We start from the raw sequence: 12,287 nt of genomic DNA, 5'->3' as shown, positions 1-12,287 counted from the left end.
CTCTGATTGCTTCATTCTCAGCCAACCCTAAGTAGAAGCTGTCAGAAATAAAAATAAACCTGCATGATGGTAAGGACTATCACTTTGTAAGGAGGTTGACAGTGTTTGTGAATGGATGGAGTAGACAGGCAACAGTTATGAAGTATGGGTCACATCCCATGCAGGGAAAGGATACCTGAGGTAATGGGACACATCCACTGTTTCAACTTTGATACTTTAAAGAAATTAATAGTTGAACAGGAAAAAAATATAGCAAAAATCTCTCTGTAAGGTTGTAGCAATGCAACTAGCACTCTCTTGTTTGCCTTAGCAAGTCCCCCAAACAGTCCTGTGGGAAAGCATCTGCTTCATGCAGTGCCTGTACATGGCTATCTGCTGCACATATGTGGAGTACAGACTCCTGTGGGGTACAGGCTTCTGCACTGTGGAAGAGGAAAAGGAGAGTGGCTGCACACAGAATGGGGATGCAGAAGGGTGGAACTGCCATGTGCATGAAGCATTCTCACGGCTGTGAGCAGCCCAGGACAGAAGCAGGGTCAGGCGGGCATGCAATAGGACTTTCCTTCTCCTTCCTTTGCAGGACTACTTAGTTGTCACTGCTCCTCCATCCTCATTTCACTCCCAGAGATGATGGGCTGCATCCTTCACATTTTTCTGTATAAAATGCCTCCATGTTCAGTGAGAGCTTTGATTTTGTGGTATTCAGCAGAGTGGTTCATCTGAGTGCCACTCAGTGTCCTTGATCAGTGTTTTTCATTTTTGTTGTCACAAGTGCCACCACCACACCCAACGAGGTTCCTATCTCTCCTCATTTGAATTCAGTAATTACTAGCCTGCTGTTCTCCTTTGTGTTCCTTCCTTCTATGCCATTCCTTTTTCCTTTAGCTAGTTCATCCATGGCAATTGTTCTTTTACCATTGTGTTTAGTTTGGGCCTCTGCCATCCTCCTGTGTTTTGTACCCTGTCATCACTGTTGGCTGTCACCCATCTGCCTCCTGACTACTCATGGGCCCGCTTGCACACTGGCCTGTTGTGCCAGTTTCAGCTCTATGGTGTTTTGTCTCTTAATGCCCCATCAGATGATGATCTGTGATTACTGTCTGTCAAGCTGATCAAAACAATCTCACTGTTCCTCTGCTCCGTGGCTACCTGCAGTCAATGGCTCTGGCTTGGATGTTCTTCAGCACAGTGTTCTCTGTTGTTAGGGATGTATGTGGACAGTCTCATCACAAATACAGCAGTCTATGACTTGAATCATTATCGAGTCCAGCCCCCTCTACAACGGCAGTCCTGCCCATGCTCGCACACGACATGATGCGGTTCCATTGTACAGCTAGATGTGGACATCAGGGCCACATCCACCCCAGCCAACAAATTGCTGTGGCAAGCACAGTGCTGGCAGACAAATCAGAAGATTAGCAGAGTTTGCTCTTTTCTTAAGAACAAACCTGTTCTCATACTCTCATTTGTATATAAAGGAAGAAAAACGCAAAGAGGAGAAATAGCATCTGCACTGGAATTTTGTTCTGCAGAAGTGCTTTTAAATGCTATTTTCTCTTTATCATGATGAGAGCTACAGGCATGTTTGTAAAGCTGAAAATGTCTTTCCAATCCCAGAAGCTTCTAAATGTGCAGTGTTGCCATGAGATCTGTAAAGCCCCCTGTGTTCTTTGCTTGTCCCAGTATAGCAGGGAGGGAGAGGTGACAGGATGAGCAGACGTGCATTACCATGAGACAGCACCAGCTTTTTCTTGGTGTGCTGGCCATCAGTAAGAAGGATCATTTTATGTGACCAGCTGTGTCTCTGTGTGGCTGTACTTCAGTAATCAGCCTCTTTGGCGTTTTGATCATACATTAGCATCAGTAATCAAAGAGTTTCATTCCCTGACTTTCTTTTGTGAGCAAATTTTATTTATTTATTTCAAAGCAAGAACCCTACTATTATTCTTTGGACAACAGTAGTGTTGTTTTGCCCTGTGGAGAGGGACTTGGGGGTCTTGATAGATGAAAAACTCAACATGAGCCAGCAGTGTGCCCTTGTGGCTTGGAAGGCAAATGGTATCCTGGGCTCCATTTGAAGAGGGGTGGCCAGCAGGGACAGGGAGGTGTCCCCCTCTACTCTGCTCTTGTGAGACTCCATCTGGAATACTGTGTCCGGGTCTGGAGCCCCCAGTCCAAAAAAGACAGGGAGCTGTTGGAGAGGGTCCAGAGGAGAGCCACGAAGATGATCAGGGGACTGGAGCATCCCCCCTATAAAGACAGGCTGAGGGAGCTGGGCTTGTTCAGCCTGGAGGAGAGAAGGCTGTGGGGTGAGCTAACTGCAGCCTTTCAATACCTAAAGGGAGCCTACAGAGGGGAGGGGAATCAACTCTTTGAAACGGTTGATATGTGTAGGACGAGGACAAATGGTTTTAAGTTGAGGGAGGGGAGATTGAGGCTGGATGTCAGGGGAAAATTCTTTACAGAGAGAGTGGTGAGGTGCTGGAACAGCTGCCCAGAGAGGCTGTGGATGCCCCTGGAGTTGTTCAAGACCAGGTTGGATGGGGCCCTGGGCAGCCTGGTCTAGTATTGAATGTGGAGGTTGGTGGCCCTGCATGTGGCAGGGGGGTTGGAGATTCATGATCCTTGAGGTCCCTTCCAACCTTAGCCATTCTGTGATTCTGTGATTCTTTCAGTTAAACCACAGGTAGTGATGGTTCACAGGTAGTGTGAGACATACTTAGCAAGTAAGGAGAGACTCTTTATTTTAGAATAGTAACAGAAAAATTTAGTAAGGGAGCTGGAGTTTTGTCATATCCCAAGGTATGCTAGAGGTAAACTACTACTACTATTACTACTTCACCTATATGTGAAGTCAGAAGGAGGATTAAAAACATAACGTGAGTACACAAAACTTACTCCTCCTAGGCATGGTGCCTGCTCCTCCACTGAGGTCCTGGGGGAACTGATGGCAGTGGTGTTCATTCCAATGGCCTCCAGGATTCTTTCAAGCCTGCAGGGACTTCTGTGATAAAAAAGAGTAAATTGTGAGAGTTACAGCCTATTTGCTTACATCTGTGACAGACATCAGACCTTATGCAGCTCTAAAAAATGGGGATTTTCCGGGCGTGAAACAGTACTACCATGTGCCACCATTGCTCCTTACATGTATTATCAGACAAAGCAGAAGGAGGCCTTTTCACCTCATAAGTTTGGTCTAACTGACTTCATATGATTGCTCTAGTTCTATGAAATAATCCTGTTATATATTTTCTACCTGGGATAGAACAGCTCCTGTATCAGTGCAGGCTGACTATTGACTGACTAGAGTGCAGTTCTGCAGAAAAGACTTTGGGATCCTCATGGAAAACCAGCTGGCTATGTGTTAGCAGTGCACTCCTGCAGTGATAAAGCTAACCAGTCACTGGATTGCACTGAAGTAATAAGTACTCAATAAGCATGCAGGTGGTGGAGGGATATGATTATTCCCCCAAACTTGACACTGATGAGGCTGCATCTGCAGCACTGTGTTCAGTTTTGTGTCCTCCCATTATGAGAGATGTCGACATACTGGAAGGAATCCAGCGAAAGCACTCAGTATTATCAGTCAGCTGGAACAGATGCCTCATCAGGAGATGAAAAGGGAATTAAATTTCTTTGGCCTGGACAAGAGGAGGCTTAGAGACTATCTGACTCAAAACTAATAGTGCTGCAAAAGAGAATGCAAATTAGATACATCCAAGCTTTTCCTGCAAATGCACAATGAAAGGCCAAGTGGTAATGGTCTCATGTTGTAAATCAAAGTTGTTTTTTGACAAAAGGAACACATTATTTACCATAACAGTGATGCTCTCTTGATCATGATGAATCTCTGAGTGATGCTCAGAGATTATGGAATCTCTGTCCCGAGGAATTTCAAGGATTTGCATGGGCAAGGCACTGAGTTTTGAAATTAGCTCTGCTTGGAGAAGGAAACTGGGTTGAAGACCTCCCATATCTCTTCTAAAATATGTTTTTCACTGATTCACTGAACTTGCTAACCCAGCAGTAGCTTTCTGCTGTTTGAAGACTGATCGATCCAGTGAAAAGACAGGGAAATACAGGACAGTCAAAACAATGCAGGTAGCAGGAAGGGTCATGATTGAGAAAGAATAGCAGAGATGGGCTCTCAGACACCATCTGAGTGAGCCATGAAATCACCTCCTGCAGCCTGTAAGTGTCCAAGGCGATGATTCTGGGTAAAAGAGTTGCCCTTTTTTCCTTCTGGTATTCTTACAGTATAGATTTGTAACGTCAATCTTTGAAGATATTCCAAAGCCATCTGGACATCATCCTGGACATCTGGTCAAACAGATCTAGGCAGCCCTGCTTTTGGAGTAGATGACCTTCAGAAGTCCCTTCCAGTCTGAACCATTCTGCAATTCAGTGAAGATGATGTTATGTCTTGATTTTAACATCTGGCCAACTCTGGCCACCAAGGTTCACTCACATGCACAGGAGAATTTTTCCTTTTCCATGTTAGTATCTCTGACCCTTACTTATCACCTACAATCTTGAAGAATTTTTAAAATCTAAGATTAAAACTTGTAATTAAAAATATAATCTAACTACACATTTTAATGTTGCATGCAGGTATCCTGGATGTGGTCTATGTATCTAGTTTGACAGTGTGCCACAAAGCAGAAATTTACCCACTAGCCAGAGAAGCTCATTTGATTTTCAGAAACTCTGCTTTCTTCTCTTCCACACACAAGACACTTTCTGAGAAAATTTCCTAGTATTTCTTTCTTTCACCTATTTCCAAAGTCCCCAGACTTGTCAGGTATGGGAAATGAAGGCCACGGTCATTAGAATCATAGAATGTTATGAGTTGGAAGGGATGGTAAAGACCACTTTCCTCTGGACCAGGTTGCCCAAAGCCCCATCTAGCCTGGCCTTGAACATCTGCAGGAATGGGGCATCCACAGAATCTCTGGGCAGTCTGTGCCAGTGCCTCATTACACTCTTGGTGAACTATTTCTTCATTATATGTATTCCAAATCTCCCCTCTTTTAGTTTAAGGTTGTTTCTTGTCCTGTCATTATAATCCCTGAGTGCTTTTAGTTTGAAGCCATTTCTCTTCTTCCATCACAACACTCCCTTATATAGAGCCCTTCTCCATCTTTCTTGTAGGCTGCCTTTAAATGCTGGAAGGCCACTATAAGATTTCCCCCAAGCCTTCTCTTCTCCAGGCTGAACAACCCCAGCTCACTCAGACTATCTCTATAGGAGAGGTGCTCGATCCCTTTGAGCATTCTTGTGGCCTCCACTGGACCCACACCAACAGGTCCCTGTCCTTTCTACACTGAGAAACCCCACAGCTGACAGCAGGATTGCAGGTGGGATCTCACAAGAGTGGAGTGGATGAGGAGAATCTCCTCCCTTGACCTGCTGGCCACTCTTCTTTTGATGCTGCACAGGATATGATTGGCTTTCTGGGCTTCAAGCGCACATTGCTGGCTTGTGTTGACTTTTTCATCCACCAATACCACCAAATCCTTCCCTGCAGGGCTGCTTTCTATCTAATTGTTGATGAGTCCTTATCCATGTTTGGGATTACCCTGACTTGGGTGCAAGGCCATGCACTTGGCCTTATTCTTTGATACCAGTATGAATCACTCCTTCAGATAGTCCCAATGGCCATCTTCACAATCTTTTGGGCAGCCCCAGGTCTAAGTATAGCTTGTTGATCGCAAAGAACAGTCACCCTAGCTTTTTCCTGCTCACCCACTGCAGTTCGCAGACATGTAGAGTAGTCTGGAAATATAAGAGAAAGGGCTGGAGAGAGCAGTGTGTGAGGGTTAAGAAAGATTTGTGAGATGAAAGAGTTGCTAGGTGGATCTGCACTGGAAAACAGAGCAAAGAAAATGTTGGTTACAATAAGCAGTGCAGTACTGGATCTTTGTTAGAAGGTTTATTAAGAAGGGCAAGGAGTGGACTTGCAGTGCTGATGTGCACTGTTTACTGCCAATCTGTTGTTTGTAAATGTGTGTCAGCAACAGCATATTTTAAAGATTAAAGCCATCAAGGGAAAACTAATGCTGAGTTTTCAGGAGTTTATGGGATTGAATTTTCATGTTCTACTCAGGATGAACAGTTTTTTGCCTAATTCTTAGAGACTTTCCTGTATGAGTCATTGTTCATGAGAGAATAGCAGCTTTATATACAGATGGTTGCAGAACAGAGTCACCATTGAGAGGAAAACTCTAAGACATCTATGTCCTGCACATACAGGCACACATATATTTAGAGATCAACAACTTTATCCACAGAAAGCAGTCAGTCAGTCCTGCTCAGCATGTTCAGGCAAAACCTCTGCTCTTTCAAGACATGGGAAATCCCTGATGGGATTCAAGTCATGAGCAATACATGGTGAAAAGGGAAGTTTAGTGTCAGTGAAATATCAATGTTCAGGCTTGCACATCCAGAAGGATTTGGGCTGGAGGACTGCCTGGCTGGATTGCTCTTTTTAGCTGGCTAGAAGCCTGGCTCTCCATGGGATCAAAAGAAAAGCTCAGATGCTCAGGGACCCACCAGGCTGTTGTAGATTATCTGGCAAGTCCAGATCACATTGCTAAGAATTATACTAAACCAGAGAGAAGGATATTTGATATCTGCTTTCATCAGAGATCTCTTGGGATGTTTTCCTGCTTTTTCCAATGCTCCTTCATGTGATCTTGGAGAGGTTCCTTAAGATGCTTAAAGTAGGTGAATCATGGATGTGCATCTACACATCTCCACATGTGGGTAACTTTCAGTTCAGTGCTTCAGGTTTGGACATCAGTGCAGCTGTACAAGTATGAAGGTCAATGTGGGTGGGTTGTGCCTGTGACAGTGGGCCAATGCTGCTATAAATGAAACAGGCTAGGGACAGGTTCCAAAACTGGAAAACCTGTCTACAGAATCATATGGATACCAAAAGTTCTCATGGTCTCTGACAATTACTACCTAGAATAATGAAAATGAACTATTATAAATAGAAGATACCATTTTTCAACGGGGAAGACATGAACTATAATTTTCAGGAAACTGAGAGGATGTTCAACAGAAATAGCTTTCTGCACGGGTCCCTTTTCCTATTCTGTTATTAGACATTACTAGAAACAGGATAGTACATCAGTCAGACCCATGGTCTAACCCATAACTATCTGCCTTATGGTCTTATATAAATGCTATAAACTGACATCCAAATGGCCATAGCTCGACTGTTGTTACTGATCCTTAAATGACATGATTCATAGGTAATGTCTTTCTTCTTTTCAAGGGCTTTTCTCTTTTACATGAAATAGTTAAACTTTCAATGAAGATTTGCTTAAAATTCTGGTTGTGAGTTCATCTGGAAGAAGAGAGGAGAAGGTTATAGTATCTGCTCTAAAGAAAATAAGTGCTCAGCAGTCGTTGAAGTGGTCAACAGTCAGATCCCTGTAAGTGTTCTCACCGCTGTGAAATGCCCTAGCCCTTACCCAAAGCATATACTTCTTGTCAGACTGGTCGAAGCTCTCTCCTGGAAGTCTAACCAGCTGATGAGAGCACATTTTTGTGACTTAGGTATTCCAGAGCCTGAGTTAGAGAGCAGAATGCTGAACTGCTGGAGAAAAGGCATGGCATCAACATTTCAAGCAAGAGGTTTTGTGACAACAGGGTGTTGTTGACACCTAAGTCGGAGAGTCAGTTGTGAGTCACATTCATATGACCACATATGTCCCTGCCATGTAACAGGGTGGGTCCTGTCCCGCCCCTCCACAGGGAATACGATGACTGTAAGGAAGCTGATCAGAACAGTTTGTTGTTCTCAACTTGTTTTCAAGACAGGAGGTGAATGGAAGCAGTCAGCTCTCCAGGTGAATTATTGTGGCAGGCAAATCCAGTTTAGTCTTAGGTGAATCACCACAAACTTCGTTTGTTGCGTATCACTGTCCCTTTACAGACAGAAGCTGTTTTATGTCTGACTCTAAAATAGTAGGTACAGCTCTGGGCACTGTTAAGACACAGATGACTAAACCTGCCCTGGAACATCACTACGTTCTGCAGCAGCCATGGTAAGGCGATGCTGTGAACTCCAATCCTATTTGTGGAATTAACTATGTACAGGAGGAGTTCCAAGATCAACAAAGCCACCTGAAATAGGGCTAAATGCAGAATCAAAGATAAAGCCGATCTGTATTTTTATTTATTTATTTATTTATTTTAAACTGTGTTTGAAACATGTATTTGGTCATATGAATATGAGTCATGAGTCTGACTCCTCTCCCTGGAATGCTTGAATGCCTGGACAGCAGAGTTTTCAAGTGTGGTGCTACAGAATATCTGGCTTAGGAGGTTCCTACGCTGCAGTTTGGTGGATGATGGGAGAGTTTCCAGGGGCAGCACTGCTGTACATTATACTGCTGTTTCACTCCACCCCATATATTCTCTAAGTTGCTTTCGGAAACATTGCTGACTAGACTACATTTTGTTCTGAGTGCATGTATCTGTTCTTATGTCTTGGCTGTTCAAAGCACTGAAAATGGTCCTTTCTCATAAAAAGCTACAGCATTTACACATGTTAAGAAATGTATCGTTTCCATACAGGCTCAGAACATTTCCTCTCCAACAACAGAAGTAATTTCTGCTAAATAATTAGATTACAAAAGTCATTTAAATATCCAGTGCTGTGTGCGGCTTCTTTCTAGACTCTGTGCTGATTCTTGGCCTCAGGAGATCTGTTTCTGCTGAGTCTTGCAAACAGGTAAAGCCAATCAGCTATTCACGTGATCCCAGCCTGTCATGACTGAAAAGCTCTTCCATTACAGCTCTGTTATTTTGAGCTCTGCAGGATCTTTTCAGAAAAGACAGCAGGAGCAATTAAGCTCTTTTCCATAGGCTGGAGAGATTGTCAGATGGTGTTTTAAAGAAACAAAATATTGACCATTTCTGCTGCTGTCAGGTGCAAGTATTCTTTCAGTTAGTGCCATGATGTTGTAAGGTCCTTCTTGAGGGAATATGCCTATCTTGTTTTTGTGGCATCATTTTAAGCTCCAGATGCAATCTGCAAAATCAAGCCAAATAGGAATTAATGACTATAACTGAGGCTTTTTGCAGTATCATATGAAGTTGGCTTTTTTCCCATTCACCAGGAGCATTTCAATTTGATAGAAAGTTAGAAATCTAAACTTGAGATCTTCACACTTCAGCTTTTGGTGGCAGACAGAGAAAAAGGCCCTCTTGAGGTGAAATTCATCCTATCCTAATGCAGAATGTGTTCACGTGACACTCATTCTAAAACTGTCTTTTCACCACTAATCGGGAAACTGCCCCAGATCAGATGACAGAGTATAACAGTTGTGATGGCTCAGGAAATAAAATCTGTAGGGATGTCACAGCCAGAAGTATTGATCGCTCCTGCGGAGCACTGGCTGGAGAGCACCTGCATCCTGATAAGGTGCTTTAACAGAGCTGGAACAGATGGTAGAAAACAAGACTGAATCTAAAAGCTGATCACTGCTTTTGCTGCTGCATACCTTTGGAAATGGCTCCTTTATCTTCCATCACTAACTCTGGATCTGATGTGTTATATGAAAATACTTTCTATGCCCATAACTTCTTTTCCCTACAAGGATGACAAGAATATCCCCAATAAAGACAACACACAATGCAAAAGCAAACATCTAAGCCTTCAATAAGAGCTGCTATCTCTGCAAGAAGTAAAGGCATTCTTCACGTTCAGATGAAGGACCAGACATATCTAAAGAGAAAATAGCTGTGTAATTATCTGCAAGTTGAAATGATTGCTTGTGGAACCTGTTCAGAGAGGTACACTTCCACTGACTGATAGGCATCCTCTGCAGTGAACAGAGCCCTTCTGTTTACAGTGAAGTTGTATTGATAGATTCTGGAAAAAAAAAGTAAGTATGATCTTAATGTTTACATTGGGTCTTGTCTGCTACTACATGTGAAGTCCTGAAAAACCAAACTGTTTCAGGAAATGGACAAACCCAGGACTAAAAACCTACTGAAGCCTTTTCGCTGATAAAGTTTAGTGATGGAACATATGCCCCTAGAAAAAGAGAAAGAAGTACAAACTGGAAAAGCACAAAAATAGCAGAGGAAAAAGTATCAGAAACTAAGAAAAGAGAAAGAATGGCATTGTTAGAGAATTCTGCTGATAGATGTACATGGATATATGCCATGATACCAAGTCAATTGCTTTTTGCCAGACAAGGCACAGCTGGTGTGCTAAGAACAAATAATGGATCATAGTTCAATCGTTATGAGAGAAAATGCTTTTCAAAGATGATTTTAAGCAATTTAACACAAACTCAGACAATCCAAAATAGAATTGTGGATTGTAGTCCCAAAGTAGCTGAAAGAATAAGAGCTCTGTTCTGATGGCTGCTTATCCCCGCTAATTGAAGGATGCCTCTGTTGAAGGTCACCTTCTGAAATGCTTCCTGATTGCTCACTTCACAGATAAGGTACCACCATTTCTTAAAACTCCGAAGAAAAGAGAGAAGGAAAAATTGTCACATGAATTAAAGCCTGTGTAGCCCCAGACAAGGAGACATGCATGTGATGGTCCGTGATTGGCACAGGAGGCAGTCTGTTCTGAATGTGCTCCTCATTCCTACGCATTGCAAAGCATGAACCAACTGAAAGAATAAATACAAGGCTACTCCTTGAAAAAGGATGGAAGAGAGAAGAATCTGAATCATAGGAACAGGGAAGACCATACAGGATACAACAGCCAGATAGGATTGATAAAAAGGACAGAGCCCATAGAAAATATGCCATAAATTTTGCACACCCCCAGGTGAAGCACACCTGTGTCCTCTCCACTGGAACAGAACCTGACCCGCAAGCCTGCAGGTGCAGAGCCCCACCAGCACCGGCACCTTGAGCTGCCGGTGGGACACGGCTGTATGGGAATGCAGCACACAGCTGTGTGTGCAGAATGGGCGCTCACAGCCAAAGTCAGACTCACAGTGGTGTCACAGGAGTGTGACACAAATGAAGGTGTCACACACTGAGTTGTCTCACGTGTGACTCGCACACACTGAGTGCATGAGGAATAAGCGGGGTGCCCACTGAGTGCCACAGACACACACGTGGGATGTGTCACCCACACCTGTGTGTCACTGTTGAAAGATGAACGGGCTTGTGGTTTGTTATATTGATCCCAATCCCTGTGAATTAAGACTCTGAACAGAGTTACGATGTTGACTGAGCAGGGGTGTGCCTGTATTCAAAGATGGGCGAGAGATACCCGTAACGCTGACCTGTGTGACACACACTCGTGTCGCTCACACATATATGTCGCACTCACCCGTACTTCACGCTGACCCGTACATCACTCACTGCTGTACGCCACGCACACACCTGTACATCACACAGCCTCGGATGTGTCCTGCGGTCGGGCAGAACGCCGTCCCACAGAGACGCACCTCACAAGCGCACGGATGGCGCCACGTGAGTCACACACACCTCCCAGACAAGCGGTGCCTCACGGGCATGTCACGGCTTCTCTCAAAAGCGCGCACTCGGCGTCACCGCGGACACGCGCGCTGCTCCTGACGGCCGCACACCCGCGGTCCCGCGTTCCCTCTCCCCCCATCTCCGCCGCTGTGGGGCTCCGAGCCCGCCCCGCCCCTTTCCCTCCGCGCTCAGCGTGTGCCGCGCCCCCGCAGCGGGCGGAGCGGGGCGGGGCGGGGCGGGCGGGTCCGGCCCTCCCGCAGCCCTCGCTCCGCGGGCGGGCGGCGGCGCCCCGGGCGGGCGCTGAGCGGGGGCAGCGCCGCTGTCGGCAGCATGTCGGGATCGCGCTGCCAGACGCTGTACCCCTTCTCCGGGGAGCGGCACCGCCAAGGGCTCCGCTTCGCCGCGGGGGAGCTGATCACAGTGCTGCAGGTGCCGGACGGCGGCTGGTGGGAAGGGCAGAAGGAGGACGGGCTGCGCGGCTGGTTCCCGGCCAGCTACGTGCAGCTCCTGGAGGTAGGAGCGGGGCCGAGTGGCGGCGGGGCCGCGCGGGTGGCTGCGACGGCCGGGCCGGGCCGGGCCGGGGCACGGAGAGCTCCTCAGCATTCCGTCCCGCGGGGCTCCGGAGTCGCTCCCACTCTCACGGGACGCCCCGTGCCCAGAGCAGGCAGCGCTCCGGGGCGATCGGTGCTGCTGAGCTTTGCTTCGGAACGCGGGCTGCTCCGGACGCTTGTGTTTTCGCTGTTGCTCAAAGGCAGCAGTCGGCGGAGGAGGCGATGCAGCTCCTGGCGGCCATGCGTGTCGGCTGGGCAAATGCCTCC

The 12,287-nt window shown here is 45.8% G+C and overlaps 1 protein-coding gene across 3 annotated transcripts in view; it reads left to right on the top strand.

The window, feature by feature from the left end:
* Nucleotides 1–11,730: 11,730 nt before the first annotated feature.
* Nucleotides 11,731–12,287, top strand: part of GAS7 (growth arrest specific 7) — a 106,150-nt gene continuing 105,593 nt past the window's right edge. For all 3 annotated transcript variants that reach the window (XM_048965530.1, XM_048965529.1, XM_048965534.1), the window contains exon 1: nt 11,731–11,982. In XM_048965530.1, the coding sequence (XP_048821487.1) occupies nt 11,800–11,982 (183 nt within the window). In that variant the 5' untranslated portion in view covers nt 11,731–11,799. The remainder of the gene's footprint in view (nt 11,983–12,287) is intronic.

Source organism: Lagopus muta, chromosome 18 (genome assembly GCF_023343835.1).
Source record: "Lagopus muta isolate bLagMut1 chromosome 18, bLagMut1 primary, whole genome shotgun sequence".
Taxonomy (NCBI): domain Eukaryota; kingdom Metazoa; phylum Chordata; class Aves; order Galliformes; family Phasianidae; genus Lagopus; species Lagopus muta.
The sequence above is the reverse complement of the archived record's forward strand: the minus strand, read 5'-3'. Positions and strand labels throughout refer to the sequence as shown.